At 44.9% G+C, this 19,092-nt stretch overlaps 1 protein-coding gene across 2 annotated transcripts in view; it reads left to right on the top strand.

Moving 5' to 3' along the window:
• Positions 1 to 9,418, top strand: part of CD6 (CD6 molecule) — a 42,697-nt gene extending 33,279 nt beyond the window's left edge. Inside the window, exons 6-11 of one of the 2 annotated variants that reach the window (XM_077932662.1) lie at positions 1,437 to 1,577; positions 3,588 to 3,716; positions 4,854 to 4,955; positions 6,064 to 6,180; positions 6,301 to 6,414; positions 7,159 to 9,418. In XM_077932662.1, coding sequence (XP_077788788.1) covers positions 1,437 to 1,577; positions 3,588 to 3,716; positions 4,854 to 4,955; positions 6,064 to 6,180; positions 6,301 to 6,414; positions 7,159 to 7,262 — 707 coding nt within the window. In that variant the 3' untranslated portion in view covers positions 7,263 to 9,418. Of the gene's footprint in view, positions 1 to 1,436; positions 1,578 to 3,587; positions 3,717 to 4,853; positions 4,956 to 6,063; positions 6,181 to 6,297; positions 6,415 to 7,158 lie in introns of both variants that reach the window. The other variant, XM_077932659.1, reaches the window with a different exon arrangement.
• Positions 9,419 to 19,092: the final 9,674 nt, after the last annotated feature.

Genomic DNA, 19,092 nt, shown 5'->3' with positions numbered 1-19,092 from the left:
CTTTATATAGCCCTTGTTCCTGGTCTGTGTCCTCTAGGTGACATAGGGACTATGCACAGCTGGGTAACTGAAACCATAGTAAGACTAGTCTTCATCCACAGTGATGCCATGCTACTAAGTTGTTTTAGATTGGCTTCCATACTGTGTTGTGCTTTAACATTGCAACCTGCCCTGGGACCTTAGGGTTAATAAATTTAATAGTCATAATCATAATCATTGTGATGATGTTACATGCCACCCCAATCTCTTGAGTGGTGCAAGATTCCGGGGGTTCCAGGCACTTACTCAGTGTGTCCTTTGGAATGAGGTGCAGTGGAGACTGGAGAGTTAATATGGTTTATTTGCACATATTTACAACCAGAGCCTTCAATGGAGGGGTTCTCAGCATTAACATTCCCCATAAGGCCTTGCTTCTCTCATAGCTGCAGCCTTGGATTCCTGGAGAAATCAGGCATGGCTCTGATGTTCTGCCTTCCCAGCCGGCTGCCTTGCTTCCAGCTTCCAGCACACATAACTCCACTCTCAACTCTGGCCTTTGTTTTTCTAACTACTTGTGAGTTCAGGGAGGGGGGGGACCCAGATCCACTCCTTAGTGGCCCATTACGTCACCAGGAAGCAAGCCTGGCTATTCCAGGAATTAGAAGGGGCCCCAGACATTGGAAGCGTCTTGGCATACAGCCTACTCCCCCCTTCCCAAACTCATAACAACAGCACCAGCAACAACAATAACAGCAACACATTTATGGTATAAGAACAAAGAAAACACAGAAATGGCACAAAATCAAACACAAGCTTAGAAGGCTGTTTCCCTCTTCCTTGCCCTTCTCCCTTCCACACATTAGAGGTGGGGTTGGATGGGTGGCTTGAGGATTTGTTTATTTTGCATTTAATGCAAATTTTCCAAATTCACATGTCCTGAACCAATTAGCAAATCAGAATACAGCTCTCCTTTGAAATCTGCACTACTTTCAATTTTGACATGCAGTTCGCAAACCAAAGAATGCATACAAAAATGTGCTTATTCACCGAAAATAGCATGCAAAATGCATTCTGCTGGGGGAAACTGATTGACTGGTTGTATTTCTATTCCACTTTTCATTCAAATGAATCCCAAAACACCTTACAAACAATAAATAACAATAACATAAGAGGACATAATAGGACATCACAAATGCAACATAAATCCACTATGCATAATTGTGAACAAAAATAGCTATATTAGGATAATGTTTTTGCACAAAATGCTTATATATTTTAATGCCTACTTGGGGGGAAAAATCATCATGGGATGAACTGAACTGGGAAAATGGAGAGAAACTGAAATTGACTTCTTCTTCTTCTTCTTCTTCTTCTTCTTCTTCTTCTTCTTCTTCTTCTTCTTCTAAAATTGTCCATCTTTACTACCTACCCACAATTGCTAATGTTTCCATTTGCAGGTTGGACTGCACCTGAGAACTTAGATGTTAGACCATCATACCAGATACTGCAAATTCTCTGCATCGTCCTGGGTCTTCTCCTTTTTTTGGCCATTCTGACTCTAATTATCACCGTTTTGCGACACAGGCGAAGGAAAAACGGTACCATTTGTATGCTGGGCATCACCAGCACTACAGAGGGAGGAAACCTACGTATAAATAATGCTATGGGGAATTTGGTGGAGTGGATATAATATACTGTGTTTTGGACAGCTACTATAGGAAGTCTTCGAAACAGATGCCAGATTCCTTCCTGGCAGGAATCAGAAATGCTGCAAAATGTCCTTGCCATGAATTCATATTGCCACCAAGAAGCTGTCATGAGCTGTCAAATGTTTTTCAGCCTCAGTGTATCCCTGCCACTTCCAGAAGTCTCCTTTATAACAAGTCTATAATGCTTCCTGAAATCTGAAGGAGAGTGCAGATAGATTTCAAGAAGAAGGGTTGATTGCAAATGAGACTTAGAAGCCTCTCAGAGAAAAGTGCATAATTGAGCCACTATCTCTCGGTGCTCTATCTCTACCCTGTTATGGGCATTTAGTTACAGTATATGGATTCATGTCTGAAACTCATTTCGTTTGCTTTAAAGATGCAACATTCAGCCAGCCTGCCGGCTATCATTTTGGCAGATGTTTGCCCCTATAGTTTAGTAGCATACCCCTACTTCTTGGCCCCCTTTTGAAACATTTACATGCAAAAAAATTATTATTATGTACTACACACAATCGCAAAGCTGCTAACTGCAACCAGGTGAACAGAACATATCTCCACATTGCTTTAAAAAGCCACACTGATGCCAGGTGTGTTTCCAGACACAGTTCAGAGTGCTGGTGCACACCTATAATGTCCTTCAGAGACCATCCTCTGAGTGCAGGTCTGGCCCATGAGGTAAAGTGAGGCAACTGGCTCAGGTGGCAGGATCCACAGGAGCAGCAGATCCCAACGTTGATCTGTCTCCTCACCCCCACCCCAATTGTTTCCAATCTTCTCTCACTCCTCCTTCCTTGGCAGGGATGGGGTTGCCATTTTGGGGTCTGTCTCAGGGGCCAAAAGGTATTAGGACAGCCCTGTCTAGGTGCCCCTGTCATCAGAGGTGAGGCAGGTTGAGACAGGGGAAAGGGGCTTGCTTGGTTGTGGTGCCCCATTTCTAGGGTGCTGTCTCTGAGGAAGTTCGCTAAGTGCCTGTTCTGTTGTCCTTTTAGTGCCAGGCAAAACCCTCTTTGTTTTCCCAAGCTTTTAATATGAGATGGAAATTGTGTCAAATCACGATTTCTTGGGGGGAGGGTGCAGTTGGATTTTATTGTTGTCATTTTGCTATGTACGATGACCAGAAAATGCTTTCATGTTTACTTCTTTTACGTGAATGAATGATGTTACCCGGGCATGCAACTTTGGGCTTATAAACACTTAACTTTCCTCTGGTTTTTCCAGCCACAGCCTGCAATTTAAAGCTCAGTGTCTGAGCACCCACACCCTTTTTTCTTTTTGCTTCAGAGCTTTTCCTGCGAAACCCCACTCTTAAAAATTCACTGTACCTAGAAAGAGCAGGGTGAAATGTTTTGCCCAAAGTTGTTGAGCAAGCAAGGAAATTCGGCAAAATCAGATACGTCATGTCTAAACTGTCTTTAGTTACTATGGAGGGCCTATATTTCCTTTGGACCTTTCCAAACTATCATCTCTTTCCATAATAAATATGTGCAGATGCTATTCTTTTCTTACAGAGCACATCTGTTGGAGGAATATTTCACTTTTCCACTGCTCAGTTGGCAGCATGGGTGTTGGTTTCCCCCTGCCCTGGATAACGCAATAGTTACTCATACAATTACCATGTGGAAGTTGGTTGTGAGAATGCCACCTCAGCACCCTCTGAGGAGTGGAAGGGAAGCCTGTATAGGCCAAGAATGAGGGACCTGTGGCCCTCTAGATGTTGCTGGACTCCTCCCATCAGCTCAGCCCAGCCAGTGGTCATGGATGATGGGAGCTGTAGTCTGACAACATCTGGAAAGCCGCAGGCTCACCAGTTCCACTGTTGTCAGAGCGGGAGTCAAACTCCTATCTGCGTGCAAAGTCCCTTTGAAGGGAATCCTTACAGAATGAAATATCTGTTTTCAGTTGCAGATAGTGCCAATCCCTGTGCCTCAGCTGCTGCCCCCATCCTTCTAAATCACATCATGCAAGTCTCAGCCACTGGAACACGCAACAACTATCAGCAAGTCCCCACAAACCTCCCCAAAGAAGAAGGTATGGGAAGTTATAGCTTGCTGGCATCACTTGTATCTCCCTTATTCCACCGACCACCTGTCTCCCCACCCTCTCCTGTCTTCCTGGCAGTTACTAGTTTCCATGTTTGATGGTTTGGACCAGAATCTACGAGACAGTAGCCCATAAGGCTGTCCTTGATGGGCTGCTGGGAGCGAAATGGTAGCACTATATTATCCCTTCTCTCATGTGTCTCCACCTCATAATGGCTACTGAGACACAGTAACGATTCCAATCTCTTCTTTGCTGCAGTTATCCAATAATGCTGCTGGTTGGATGTGTTTTATAATTATCAGGATCACAACAGGCAGTTTTCCCGAGGAAAGCCCCTACCTCAGAGCTGGTATTTGCTACTGAACCCCAGTTATTACCAGCCTCACACCACCAGTGACTGTTTGTTTTGATAACATTGTCCCTAAGGATTCCTCTCAGTTTAACCATTTTATTTTCATAAAAATAGTTATTTTTTAAAAAACCAACAACATTTAAATAGACAATATAACTCCAAAAAAAGCCTACAGCTAGAAAATCTACTGTACGGTACTTTAAATATTGTATAAATGCCAGTACCCATTCCAAGACTTTTGTGTATATCATCAATAATGCTCTGTGAATGGTTACCTAATGTAAGTGTCTGAGAGTGTAATTTTTAAAATTTTGTTTCGTTCTGATTTTACTGGTTACATTTCTCCTTCATGTCTCTCTGTCTTTGTGTCTATCTACAAGCTATCTATCTACTCTGCCAAGCAAAGATAGCATTTCATGCATCTGATAAAATGGCTGAAATATTTTGTGCCAGTGAAATGCTATTATGCTGGAGAATTCATAAGCAGGTTGCTGGCAGCTTTGTTGCACGATGGATCATGCAATCTGCCGTGATGTGAGTTTCAACTAGTGCAACTGTTGTGTTGGGTTCCTCTGTTGTGCAACAATAAAACTCTCCTATCCCCTGGCACAAGAGCCCTGGCAGTAGCAGATAGAGAAGGTTGGGTGTAGCCCAGAGTAAGTCAGTCCTGCTGCATTCCTGAGTTGACCTTGGACTTGTGCCCTGAAGTCCTGGCTGATAGCTCCACTAGCTGGTTCTCCCCGAGTGGACTCATGTTTCTTTCTCCCTTTCAGCAACGGCAGTGCTGCCTACACCCCTTAGTGAAGACTCTGATTCCGACTATGAACACTATGATTTCAGCAGCAAACCACCTGTGCAACTGTCTACCTTCTACAGTGAGCATCTCACCACTGCCAGGCACACACTGCTTTCTTGTCAGAAACTTCCCAGCTTCTTTGGACCAAGCTGTACATCCATGATAATCCCTCGTGATCCTTTGTGGTTCTACTTTAAGGGAGCCAAAAGGATTTGATCAGGACTGGGGGATGTTTAACCCTTTCCTTTGTGCTGTTTTCCTAATCAAAATTCCACCCACTCCCCTCCCCCCCATATATCCCAGTATATATTCACACACACCCCTCTGCTTGACTAGCAGCAGTTTCAGAAGTCTGACTTAGATCAGTATTAAAGGAAAAATGCAGACAAAACTGCATGCCACACTTTTGATTTTAATATTTAGTTAAGCTCTTTAAACACTTCCTTATCCACCACTACTGTTCCTTGGTGCCACTTGGCCTACCTGCTATTTCCCTAACTCCCTCCCTCCACAGTCCCCAAGATTTTCCCACTGCAAACTTTAAAAGCAGATTAAGTGCAGGTTTTCTACTGAGAGATGCAAGTTAGACTTCTGTGCCCCACATCTATATGCAATCCACATTCAGAGGCAATTGAATGTTTGTTAGCTGTTGCAGGGGTTGCATTTAGGAAGCTGAGTATGTGTCCAGTGTGTTTCTTCATCCCCACCCCAATAAAATCCCATCAATGGGTTCGTGCAGGGACTGGGTAGGGAGCAGAAAATGCTCTGCAGGGACAGCCCATGGGTTCAACTGGCCCCTCCCAGCTAGTTGGGGCAAGGTTGGGAGAGAGGGCAGAGAGGCAGCAGGAGAGGGCTGGGGAAGGAGGGAGCAGGAAGGCACCCAGGCAGACCTGAGGAGGAATTTTGCCCTTTTGGTGTGCCCGGAAGGGGGGGGGGGAGACACAAAAAGCCACAAGGGGCAAACCTTGTAAACTTTAAGAGTTGTGGGAACTTAGGGTTAAAGGATCTGCAAGGCTGAGGGTTCAGAGGTGTGCTGTTTGAATACAGCATATATAATAGCCTACTTTCCTGACAAATCAACTTGTGCTTCTAAGTCATTTGGTGGGGGGGGGGGGGTGACAGTGATATTCTGTGGATCCTCCTACCCATGTTTTGAATGATGAAGTCTGTTTGGCCCCTGCTTTCAGATTCTCTTCGAAACCGAGTGACTGATGAAGACCCTCCCCGTTACAATTTTGCAATGCCAGCTATGCACAAGGAGGGGGACAACAAGCACCCCACCTCAGAGGCCTATCCACAAGCAGGTGAGGGCCTTTCTGTATCTTTCGGGGGGGGGGACCATAGTAATTGTGATGCTGTTGCTGCTTTCTTGTGCTGGATCCAGTTCCTCACTGCCATATGAAGTCCATGGTTTTCTCCAGCAGGACTTGCGGCTGAAGACAGTGACAGCACCTCATCTGGAGACGCAGACTGGTATGAGAACATCCAGAAACCAGAGCAACAGGAAAGCCATCCAGGAAACGAGCCTTCCTTTGGAGGTGAAGCGTAGGATTGTTATCAATGGAACTTTAATTAGTCAGCTAGCACATTTAAAGGTCATCGCAAAATAAAACAAGGTTGTATCTACTCTGAACGTCAGAGACGAGCACAAACTGATCCCTTCAAAAGTGAGGTCATTCTCTGTAATGAAATTGACACCATCTGGTAATTAAGGCTTTGCGGTTATGGAGCATGTGTGGCCAGGCGTTGTGTTACACACACGTTTGCTAATGTACCTGCATGTTAGATACAAAAGAGAGATGCAACGTTAAAGAAAAATATTCCACATGAAACCATGGCCAGGCATTTGATTCAAATTCAGTAGAGCTGACAGGGGCCATATAGCATTGCTTGGGGGTGCATGTCTGACCTCTAGGCAGCCAGGTGGCCATCTGTGGCTTAGACAAAATGGATTCCTATTGTGGGACAGTTAAGGGCTGTGGGTGCCACACATCCTCATCTAAATATAGGGCTGCCAATTACTGCAGCCGACAATGCAGGGCTCTAGTCATGGTCAAGCAGAGCAAGATCGCCTGAAGAGAGAAGCATGGGGGCCAGAGCTCTCCACCCTGAGAAGCCGATAGTTTTCTCCCTCATTACCCAGCAAGACCTCCAGAGAGAGGCTTCGCAGCTGGATAGTTAGGTCACCAAGCACCTCAGCTTTCCCCTCAGCATCTTTTCCTTCTGAGCTTCTTCCTTCTTCTTGGCAGCTGACCTGAAATGCCCTCATTTCTTTGCTTCAGGTTCGACAGCTTCCCCCAGACCTTTGGTGAACTGCAAGGCTGGGCCTGGGAACAGCTCATTTGACAGCAGCAGCAGCAGCGATTATGATGACATGTGGGCCTAAAGGGCAGGGAAGCAGCTGGGATGCTGCTGCTTCATCTGTCGTCAGCAACGCCTCCATCAGAAACAGCCAAGGGTGATGGCAAGGCTGAGAACTGAAAGGGACCTACCTGTTCCCACAGTCTGGGCCTCAAGGATTCAGCATTTTGGAAGAAGACCAATTCCCACAAAGATACGTGTGTGTCCAACTCCATTCCCAGGACCAACTAGAAATTTGTTGCAGTCACAGAGCCATGTGTTTATTCTGCCTGAGATTTCCAACTTGTGCTATTGTGAGAATAACTATGGGGGTGAAGAAAAGAACTGAGGTCTCAGATAGATTTCCTTTCCCCAGTTTGTATGGCCAGCCAGCAGTGTACTGTCACAAAGCAGTTGATACACTGACATTCCTACCACCCCAGCAGGCTGACTTCTAGCTTCAAAATCCAAGCAGCTGGAGCAGAAGCTTCTGGCAATAAGCACTGGCCAGTCCCCTTGAATGGTGGTACATCACCAACACAGACTTCCCCATAGCTGCTACCCAGGATGGATCTAAAACAAAGTCCTTGCTCTAGGAATCAGAGCCTCTCTGACAGTTTCTTCCTTGGGGAGAGCTCTCAGTTAAATGCAAGGCTTGGATAAGGGTGGGATGCTTTTATGATGGGATTAGTCAAGGCTGTTCCACCTGAAGAAAGCCAGAACTGCTGTTTCAGGGGCTCTGCTTTCTCCTCAGTGTGGGGAATGGAGCACTGATTGCCAGGACTAGCCCCACCTCACAGCAGTTTTAGCTTTCCGCTCTGGGGCTTGTGAAGGCCTGTGAGCTCCTGAGATGAAAGGAGGACAGCAGCTCCTTCTGCTACAGAAGCAAATTTGGGGAAGAACCAGAGTTCAACTGGCAGCAAAGAGCTTTGCCTGCAGTCAGGCCCAGATGCAGTCCATGGTGTCTCCAGTTCAAAACATCTCATGTAACAAGGCTGGGAAGGACCTTGGCCAGACACCCTGGAGGGTTGCTGATGCTAGGCTAGATGGACCAACGTTCTGACTAGATATAAGGCAGCTTCATATATGCTCTAAGGCCAGGGCTGAGAAACCTGTGGGCCACCGAAGAACTCTGACTGTCAGCCATGCTGGCTGGGGCTGATGGGAATTCTGCAATTTCCAAAGAGCCACACACAGCAATGACAACTGCTCTATGTGTCTGGGAGTATACTGTCTGGGTTAACTGTAAGGCTCCCCCCCCCCCCAAAGCACTTTGTGCTGCACTGTAGCCAGGACCGGAAGCATCTAATGGCAGAAATGAATGTATCTGATGAAACCCAAGCACAAGCATCTTCTATTTATTAAGAGAGTTGCATTCTCCTGAAGCGGGGATCAAATTCTTATTACTCATCCCAGCATGGTAAGGTAGACAGTGGCACTTTTGTAATGATGGCGATTTGAATATCTGCTTTTTATTCTCCTTACAGATTTTGGAATTGGAGGTGCAGCCTGCGAGGGAGGGGGAGGGGGCTGCTGGGCACCCAGAAGCCAGAATCAAGAGCCAGGGAGCGACTGCTGTTTGAGCTCTCCCAGTCTCTGGCACTCATTGTCTGTGAGGTTCTCAAGGGCCCTGTCTGGTCCCTGTCTCTTTCAGATCTTCATAAGAGGGTCTTAAGTAGAGCAACCCTAATTTACATCTATGCTAGAGCAGGGAGGCATTTCAGAGATTGGCTTGTAGAGTCGTCAACCACATCCATTGCTTTGCCATTATTGCTGCGGGCAGTGCGGAAGATGGGGGCAGCCTGTTCGTCTTCCCTCCCATTAACTACATTATAGGGGGTTAATTGCACCAGCCCCAGGGGCTGCTGTGGATTTTCTCCATTTCTGTGGTTGGGGGAAAGGTGGCATATCTGTGCCTATGTCCAACCTGCCCTGTTTCCACTCCCACCAGTGGAACATCTGTGCTCTTCACTGGTGTGCCAGGGACATTCTAGCAATGTAATGCCATTCTGCCAGCAAACGTCTGTCTCTGCCAGCAGAGATACGTAATGCTATGCCACTTTCTAAGGCTCCTCAGCCAGCTCTAGGGTGGGGTTAGGATTCTTCCCTTAGCACATTTCATTTTTCAACAAAGTCGTTTTTTAAAAATATTTTGATGTCTACGCATAAGAATGAAAAGAGTGAATGCAACAAACGTGTACCGTGCATGCTATTTATTTTCTATTAAAAATATTTTTAATGCTGCATTTCATCAAAAAGGATTCCACAGCAGTTTACAACAGGACCAAACGATAACAACCGACAACAGAACCAACAATAAAAATACACACAAAATTTAAAAAGAGAGAGGCAATCAAACAGCAACAAACTTAAAGAGTGTTAGAAATAGCAGTCGCCAATCGATAAAACTTAACAGTTAGTTAATGCAATCTGAAATTCGAAAAGGTTTTAAGCTTCCATGGAAAGAGAAGAGGGAAGAGGTTGTGTGAGTCTGTCCTGGGAATTCTAGGAAATTGGAGCTTCTGCCAAAGAAGCCCTGCTCTCACTGGTGGTCAACTCTTACCCCATATGCACTCAGCAGGGAGACATGATTGGCTGACTTAGGGGCATTTTAGCACTGAGTGGCATTTCTCTTGCATTTAATGCTCCTCAGGCCAGCACATGTCGTGTCCGATATTTGCAAGAAATATAACTCCAATCTTTAAAATGCTCAAGATTAGATCCAGGATAAGTAAGTTGCACTTGGGTCCCTTTAGGATCTATGCAAAATTAACCATGAATTCGTTCCCACTGAAATAAATGAGAACTAAATTGGGATTAATTTTACATATTCCAAAGGGATCGAAAGAAATATAAGTATTTGCAAAATGCATGAGATGATTTCTAGAATGCACCCATTTCTCCCACCTTCCTCTACATGTCTCTCTGAAACAAAGCCCCAGCCCTGATATAACAGATGTGACAAGGGGACTGTAAATGCCTGGCAAAGAGAGTTACTCCAAATGAAGAGAATGCTCAGGAATGCCAGCGGATAAGATTCCCTATGGACAGGGAGCAGATGTCAAGTCAGTACAAATATATATACCTTTTTCAAAGTTGCATTCCAGAACAGAGCTGTGCTGCATATCCCCCACAGCAGAAGCACTGCAGACTCGTGATGCTGTCCAGCATAATAATATACATACTGCCTCACATCTATTTATGCTGAGCATCACCTTTTCCCCCAAGGGAGAGAGTTTCTCCACTAGTTAAGTCTCTTGAGATGATACACAGGAGGGATCTGTGCAATTCAGAAGGCACTGCTCAGAAAAAGAAGAAGACAAAGAAAAGAGAAGCACAGAACCCCCTCCTGTTTGGAGTTTAACAATTCCTGCATATTGATGGGATAGGATTTTGTGCCCACTTCTGAGATACTGATTCAGTGCATCGAAGCATCATAAGGTGCTATGAACTGCCTGCACTGATTCTACCATTGCCTTGGAGATCAGATTGGATGCCCATGCAATCCAGGACACTGTCTCCAACAATAATCAGCAAATTTCCCCTGGGGAGCTCATAAGCAAGAGTTCCTTCTCTTGTTATGAGTCCCCAAGTATCTGGTAATCAGAGGCACAATGCTTCTAAACATGGAAGATTTACTGAAAGTGTGTGGTAGTGCTTAAGACAATCCTCCACCTAAAGCAATTAAGTGCTTTATAGTGCATTAAAAATTAATCTAAGGGTAGGATTCAATTAAGTTTTACTCAGAGTAAACCTGCTGATATTAATGGGCCTAACTTAGTCATGGTCATTAATTTTAGTGGGTCTCTTCTGAGTCAAATGTAGCAGAACGCCACTCTGAATTCTGAGATTTTGGGTATGGTTCCTTTCTCCCATTGTAGCAGAGTCTCTTGTCCTGTGATGTCCTGCAGCCCGTATTGCCACCTAGTGGTCCAGGTTAAGCCAAGCAACTTTCGGTGCAGAACAGCATTAAGGCTAATTGCCCACCTCTGCTGATGACAAGGAACTAGACACTTGGTACAAGATGATCATGCTAAATTGGGTGGGGCTGCACCAAGTAGGAGAGATCACTCATTTTGCTGTGTTGCTACTTTTGAGAATAGCACCCAAACAAAGTGCTGAAGCCATTACATACAAATGGAGTTAACTTCAGTGCAGCTGAGCTGTTCTCCACATGGGCTGCCCTCAACTGATGTTGTCATTGGGGAAATATGGTTGCCGGCCCTCCCAGCAAGTATATCCATTGCAATCACAAGTGTTGTGCATGAAATGGCATTTACCCAGCAGTCAAACCACAATATTTTGCTCCTGAGAACATGCAGCACTTCCCCCAGCTAGTATGTCCATTGCCACTGCAAGAACTGTATGAGATGTGATTGTGCAAGCATTGCAGAGTGCTACATTTTCTATTGGCACTGGGCTGGTCCTATGCTACTCAGTGGCGTAGCGTGGGGGGTGCAGGGGGGGCCGGCCGCACTGGGCGCAACATCTGGGGTTAGGGCAAATCCACGGGTTAGGGGGCGCAAATCCACAGGTTAGGGGGCACAAATCCACGGGTTAGGGGGCGCAAATTACTTGCCTTGCCCCGGGTGCTGACAACCCACGCTACGCCGCTGATGCTACTGCAAGCACTCCAAGCAACTGGTGTCTCATTTAAACCAGGTCTCTTTGTTTCCAGATGAGTTCATATAATGCCAAGGATGTGTGGCCCAGACAGGCATTGCGTTAGCATGCTAACTCTGCACACATAGCAGGAGAGCTCAGTTTATACGAGACGTCAGCTACACAATACGCTGTACGGGTCAGTTTTCCTAACCCTCCTGGTGTCACGTTCAAATCGATTGCGACAAGTTGACACTGCAGGAATTTACAATGCAAAGTGCTGCCGTGGCTTACCAGGGTGGTGATGGGGAGGACAACTTATAATTGGTCATTTGTGAATCTGAGCTCATTTAGATGCAGCAAATCTGAAATGGCCCATCGCCTAGCACTGAGATTTGACTTTTTAAAATGACGCCCAGCTGACTTAAACGTCAGGCTGTGTGAAAACACTGACACATGCCTGATCAGAGCTTGAGAAGATAGAAGGCATATTTCAGCTTATAACAAGGACAGGACTCATTCAGGGCTCACGTTGCTCTACAAAACAATTGGCAGCCTGACAGGGGACTTCGGTGAACCTGGGTGCTACATTACCATTTCATATAGCCACTTCCAATTAGCTTGCTTTCCAGATTTCTCAGTCCAGGACAGTGTGGACATTTTTTAGCCTAGCGTGCTCCTCTTCCTGCTGCTGCTTCCTTTGCCACATCAAATGACATCTTAATGACAAAGGAAATAAATAAATGAAGGTTGCCTCTTTCCACTTGAAACTCAACTCCTGATCTGCATCTCCTTCCTCAAACCTTCTGCCCCTTTTTATCATCTCCATCTGCGGGTTACAGTTTCCCTCCTTTGGCTCCTTCACCTCCTGTTCTGTGTGCTGGATAAATAGGTTATTTCATTTCAATTAAGCCTATGCACCCATCTGAATCGCTGGCATCTACCAGATCGTTCTGTAAGGGTGTGTGCATGTGCGCACGCACGCACGTACCAGAAGAGGGAGGGAGCCAAGGGCAGGGTGCTGAGAAAGGGCCGCATGTGTGCAAACCAGCTTCAGTGGAAAATTCACCACCTTGTGCCCCACATCCTTCAGCTGTTTATCAGCTCAGATGGGTTCTCATATAGACTGAGAGCAAAAGAAGCTTTGCCCCCAAACCACAAGCCTGAGGAAGAGTTGAAATAGAACCAAAGAACACCTGCAGCCCAGAAAAGTAAAGGATAGGAAGTGCCCATTCAAAAACTCAGCATCACCCACAACCACCAAGAAATAGGCTATAATAGGCTATAATACGGTTCTTCTCTTCAGTGATGTAAATACCATTTTTACATTGCTCTCTAGCTCTCTCAGACACACACCTCAAATATAATTACAAGCTAAAAAAAGGTAAAAAAAGGTAAAGGACCCCTGGATGGTTAAGTCCAGTCAAAGGTGACTATGGGGTGCAGCACTCCACTCACTTTCTGGCCGAGGGAGCCGGCGTTTGTCCACTGACAGCTTTCTAGGTCATGTGGCCAGCATGACTAAACCACTTCTGGCACAACGGAACACCGTGATGGAAACCAGAGCACACGGAAACGCCATTTCTACTTGCACTGGCGTGCTTTCAAACTGCTAGGCTGAACTGCTGACATGACCATGTAGACTTATGTATTGTGTTAAACTATTCCACATGCCAACAAATGGTTGCCTCATTGCTTCTCTTTGACATATGCAAACATAACAGGTCAATGCAGTCTCAGTACGACATGGAATATTACTAATTTTCAATTTCTTAGCAACTGATGTCTTAACTGCCGAGAGGAGGTTCCACACCATGGACAGGATCCAGCGAGTGGTGTGCTGTCAGAAGATAATGGGAGTTGTAGGCCCCAAAACATCTGGAGGGGACTGGGTGGGAGAAGATTGGCCTACTTCATTCTTTCAGTTGTACACACTCTCTTTTATTAAAAATACAATTATTAGTCCTGGTAAATAAGTAATTACACACATACACACTATATATATATAAAAAATCCTATCAAGCAACACAGGTGCAATATCCTGTCTTAGGTAGAAATCATTTTATTAAAATCACTCTGCCACCTACCGTATTTTAAAAATAAATAAATAAATAAATAAATAAATAATATATCTTTATAACTAATTCATACAAGTGTTTAATATCACATTTCATTTGAAAAATCCTTAAAGTTTATGTATGGATGCCATACGTCCAGGACTTCCCGGGCATAGCTGGAATACAGCAGTCAGAAACAGTGTCCAAGTGGAAATCACTGCAATGTCCCATGCTGGAAGTCTAGATTTTAGTGAATTTCCTTAAATATAGCTCAAAAAAGCTCAACAACTTTGGGCAAAACTAAAAAAAACAAAAACCTCTACTACTTTGCCAAAGTAAAATCCTCAGCAACTTTGCCAAAAAAAGCTGAACAACTTTTGTGTCTGGATTTTCACTTTCTGAAATACGGCAACCCTAGTTTATGTAATGTAAGATCTTCAAATGTGTTTTCATATTATCTATACAGGATATATGCAAAAATAGACTTTTTAATTAGAACAAATAACTCTCATTCAAGACCCTCCAAGTGTCCCTATTTTCCAAGGACAGTCCTGGATTTACTGAAGCCATCTTGGTTTCTGATTTGATCCTGGAATATCCCGCTTTTCCTTAAGACATCCCTATTTTCATTGGAGAAATGTTGGAGGATGTGGAGTAGGATGTCCCTACTTTCATTGGAGAAATATTGGAGGGGACATTTATTTTCATTGGAGAATTGTTGGAGGGTGTGGGATAGGATATCCCTATTTTCATCAGATAAATCTTGGAGGGTATCAGTTTTATCTAAGACATTATGCTGCCTGAGGTGAAGGACAAAATTATGCCCCCACACCCCAATTCCACAAATGGAAGCTGGCTGGACTGGAAGTCAACTCTTACTTTAACTGTGGTGATGGGACACCGTCTTCCACCATACCTGAAATCAGGCTGGTTGTGGGGACACAGAGCAGGCTGCAGGGCACACACATTTCTGTCTTCCTATGAAGCGGAACAGCTAGGATGCTCAGAAGAAATGACAGGGAGTTGCCATTCCCCTTAGTCTCCCAGTAAACATTGTCTGAGCCAGTTGCCTCAATTTGCCTAATAGCAGGGACAGCTCTGTGTGTAACCATCACAAAACTACCTCAGACATCAAACCAGCAAGCAGTTCCATTGCAGAAAGCTCCATTTTCCAGTTTTCAGACTACTAACCCTAGTTGCTAGGAAACAGAAATTCTTACATGAAGTGCAATTTTAAAATGGGTGTGTGTGATGGGTGATTGGGATAATGTGGTTTGATTTTACTATTTCAGTATAAATTGCACTAGTTTTAATTGTAACCCCTTTTATTTTTTTGGTAACCTGTCCTGTGACCATCTAGGGAAGGGGGGAGTGATAAGTACAAATAATAAATAAATAAAGAACACCACTGAAACAGAGCCCATCACGCCACTTTCTGATGTGTCGCAATTCTCTCCCATGACTACCTGTGCAATTTTGAATGATCTGCAATTTGTAATTTATTTCTACTTTTCCCCCTCCCTCTTTTATTTTTGCATAATTTCTTATGTGGCAGCTCTGCGCTCCCAGCACTCAAGCACGCAATATTTACAATGGGAATGAGCCGGAGTCTCATTGAGCTTAAATGGGCTTATAGTGGGGACTGTTGTGATTAGTAAGGATTTTTTTGTGTGGGAAATATTTTATTTTCTACAGAGCATTCATTTTCCTCCCTGCTTTAGCAATGACGGTGTCAAGCCTACAGATGGGTGTGTGTGTGTGGGTGGGTGGGTGTGTGAGAGAGAGAGAGACACACGCTTCAGCCGGCAGAAGCTTCCAGAAAATCGATAAAGAGCCTGTGCCTTAGCTGTGGGCCATGAATATAGAAAGCTCACGCTTCTGACGTTTTCAGATTATAATGTGGGGCAAACCAATACATTTAGTGGACTCCAGCATAGCTGCGGAAATGAGCTAAGAGCAACTCCGGGAGATTCCGTTGATCTGGTTAAGATCCATGCGAACGCAGCTAAAAATTGGTTATGAATATTTATTTGAATTTTCAAAGCAGCCTTTTCATGCAAATATTTGATCAAACGGCTCAATCGTTGGGGCTCACAGCCTTAATATAAAGTGTGCCTGATGCACACATTGCTCCCTGTAACTCATGGTGCTTCCGTGTGCGACATGATTATGACAATTAGACTTTATTAACCCCCTACGCTCTGTAGCAGAACAAAGTACGACTGGTCTGTACTGCCACTGTTTAAAATATATGCATTATACAGTACATTAACTAACGCAAATGTATCTGGCATGCTGCACGTCTAATGCACACCCGAAAGCCTTGCTACTGAGCTTGATTAATCAGCTACTCAGTTCTCTCACCACTTCCCAGAAAGACTGAAAATAGCAGGTTTCACCTCCTCCGCAGTTTTGATGGTGGAGTTAATAACCTTCCATCAGAACAGGAAAATTAGGTCTGCCACACTTGCAGCAAGCTATTGCACATTTGAATTATCTCCTTTGCATTCAGGCAGTCCTTGGTTCAATCCTCCACAGCTCCATTTAAAAAGTGTAGGAAAGACATCTCTACCCTTGGAAGATTACATGTTGGTCAGAGGAGGGCTAAATAGACAACTAGAGTGCATCCATAGCAGACTCTGTCAGCCTGGTGCCCTCCAAGTATTTTGGACTATGGTTCCTATCAGCCCCGGCCAATATAGTGGCAGAGGCTGATGGAAGATGTAGTTCAAAACACCTGAAGGGCACCAGATTGGTGAAGACTGTTTTACAGCATTTCTCCCAGTAGTTCTGACAGGATTTTATTTTTAACAAGGCATCTGTATCCCCATCTTCATCCTTTACCTCTGCCCTCCTGCTGCCATCCATTTCCCCCCAATTGCAGATAATGTGGCTTTTGGGAAAGATCTGGAATAGCAGCACCAAAAACTTAGATGTGGGTGCACCAGAGCAGTTTTACAGCTAAGGTTTTGATGGGTGTGGCAATGCCAATCTGGTGGGCGGTTTCCCACTCTCATTCAGTTGCTCCTTCCCTGGTCATGTGAGCCATTTTGTTTCGGTCCACCATTACCACCATGATAAATTGTAAGTGCTGCAGTTTAATTTTTTTAAATTTTTTTTAAAGGCGCAGGTATTCTGGAGCATCAGTATTCCTGACCTTATCTGAATGTAACATATTTCCCTGTTGGGCCTTATGAGGAATGCCTCCCTCCCTACTTTTGCAGTGCCCTGACACAGGGATTTTTAGGTTTTCATGCCTGCTTTTGCAACCATTCAGATATCTCATTCCCTGTGGCGAACCAACCTCTGTACACAAGCAGTCGCCCAGAAGGAAGCAGGTGCCGCAAAGAGCCATTTGAAAGTGGTCTCCTGGTGGTGACAGATGTTTGTTTTGTGTGCACTGGCTGTAAGTGAGCAATTCAGGCTGACGAGATTAACAAGCAAGTCCATGTAGCAGCAGGCCAGAGCTTCAGTTAGGATAAATCACAGGAATCAATCAGAAACAACTCCTGCAAATGGTTACCCTGACTCTGACTCCAACCAGTGCATGTTAATGAGCATGTTGCATTCAAGGGACCTGAAGCTGAAAGAAAAAGCTCCTTGTAAAATTCAGGGGGAGTTCTGCTACAACAATAAGTAGAAATGGTTTCAGATTCAGAAGAAGGTGATGAAGTTCCCACACAGTAAATACTAGCACTAGTGTAACATAGCAGCTGAGGGACGCGGGTGGCGCTGTGGGTAAAAGCCTCAGCGCCTAGGGCTTGCCGATCAAAAGGTCGGCGGTTCGAATCCCCGCGGCGGGGTGCGCTCCCGTTGCTCGGTCCCAGCGCCTGCCAACCTAGCAGTTCGAAAGCACCCCCGGGTGCAAGTAGATAAATAGGGACCGCTTACTGGCGGGAAAGTAAACGGCGTTTCCGTGTGCGGCTCTGGCGATGTCATGCTGGCCACGTGACCCGGAAGTGTCTTCGGACGGCGCTGGCCCCCGGCCTCTTGAGTGAGATGGGCGCACAACCCCAGAGTCTGGCAAGACTGGCCCGTACGGGCAGGGGTACCTTTACCTTTAACATAGCAGCTTAAGAGTGTCAGCTGCAAAATCCCCAGTTCGTATCTTGCCTTCGCTCTTAGCTAGTAATTTTAAAACAAAACAAAACACCCAGACCATATAGTAAATGGAAATAGATTTTCAGAAATGGAATATACAAATTGATGCAACAAACTGATGCTTCTCTTGCCTTCATCCAATCAAGTATAGTTGCATAGCTGGGGCAGTTGTGGAATGTAATATGCATCCAAAAATCACATCCTACTGAGGATATTGCTACGCAGATGGTCAAAATTCAGATGCACATTCAAACAGAGACATTGTCCATCCACACTTTATCACTTTTAATGGGGTATGCATAAGATGGCCATTTAGATATCATCAAAAAAAGAAGAAGAAATGCATCACTAAAAAACAACAACAGAAGGGCAAATATAACAGAGATTTGCATTTGTTAATTTATACTTATGGATGAAAATTTAGGAATGCCTAATTACTTAATAATTTATAAATATATACAACTCAGCAGAGAAGACTGAGCAGGTGACCTGTGTGCCTGTTCGGTTTGCTGTCCAGGGGATTACTGCTGATGTTCAACTTCAAGACCTTCTCACTTCTTATTGTTCTGTATCTTTAAACCGGATCTGGGTTGTACAGCCCTTCAAATGATAGCTGAGCTGACATTTCTCATTAGATCCAGGAACACAGGAAGACACCTTATACTGAGTTGGAACATCTTGCACAGTGCTAGCTGGCAGTGGCTCTTCAAGGTTTCATGCACGAGCCTATCCTGGAGGTGTAGTTTTCTAAAAAAAGTTCTGATATTTTTCTTTTCCTCACCCCCCTTGAAAAAGAAGAAAACTTTGCAGCATTTTCTCAAATTCTTCTCAGTCGCAGACACTCTAAGTCTCCCTACAGTGACAGAGACAGTGTGGTGTAGTGGTTAAGAGCAGTAGACTCGTGATCTGGGGAACCGGGTTCGCGTCTCCGCTCCTCCACATGCAGCTGCTGGGTGACCTTGGGCCAGTCACACTTCTTTGAAGTCTCTCAGCCCCACTCACCTCACAGAGTGTTTGTTGTGGGGGAGGAAGGGAAAGGAGATTGTTAGCCGCTTTGAGACTCCTTCAGGTAGTGATAAAGCGGGATATCAAATCCAAACTCTTCCTACTATCCAG

This window comes from Podarcis muralis, chromosome 1 (genome assembly GCF_964188315.1).
Source record: "Podarcis muralis chromosome 1, rPodMur119.hap1.1, whole genome shotgun sequence".
In the NCBI taxonomy this organism is placed as follows: Eukaryota; Metazoa; Chordata; class Lepidosauria; order Squamata; family Lacertidae; genus Podarcis; species Podarcis muralis.
The sequence above is the reverse complement of the archived record's forward strand: the minus strand, read 5'-3'. Positions and strand labels throughout refer to the sequence as shown.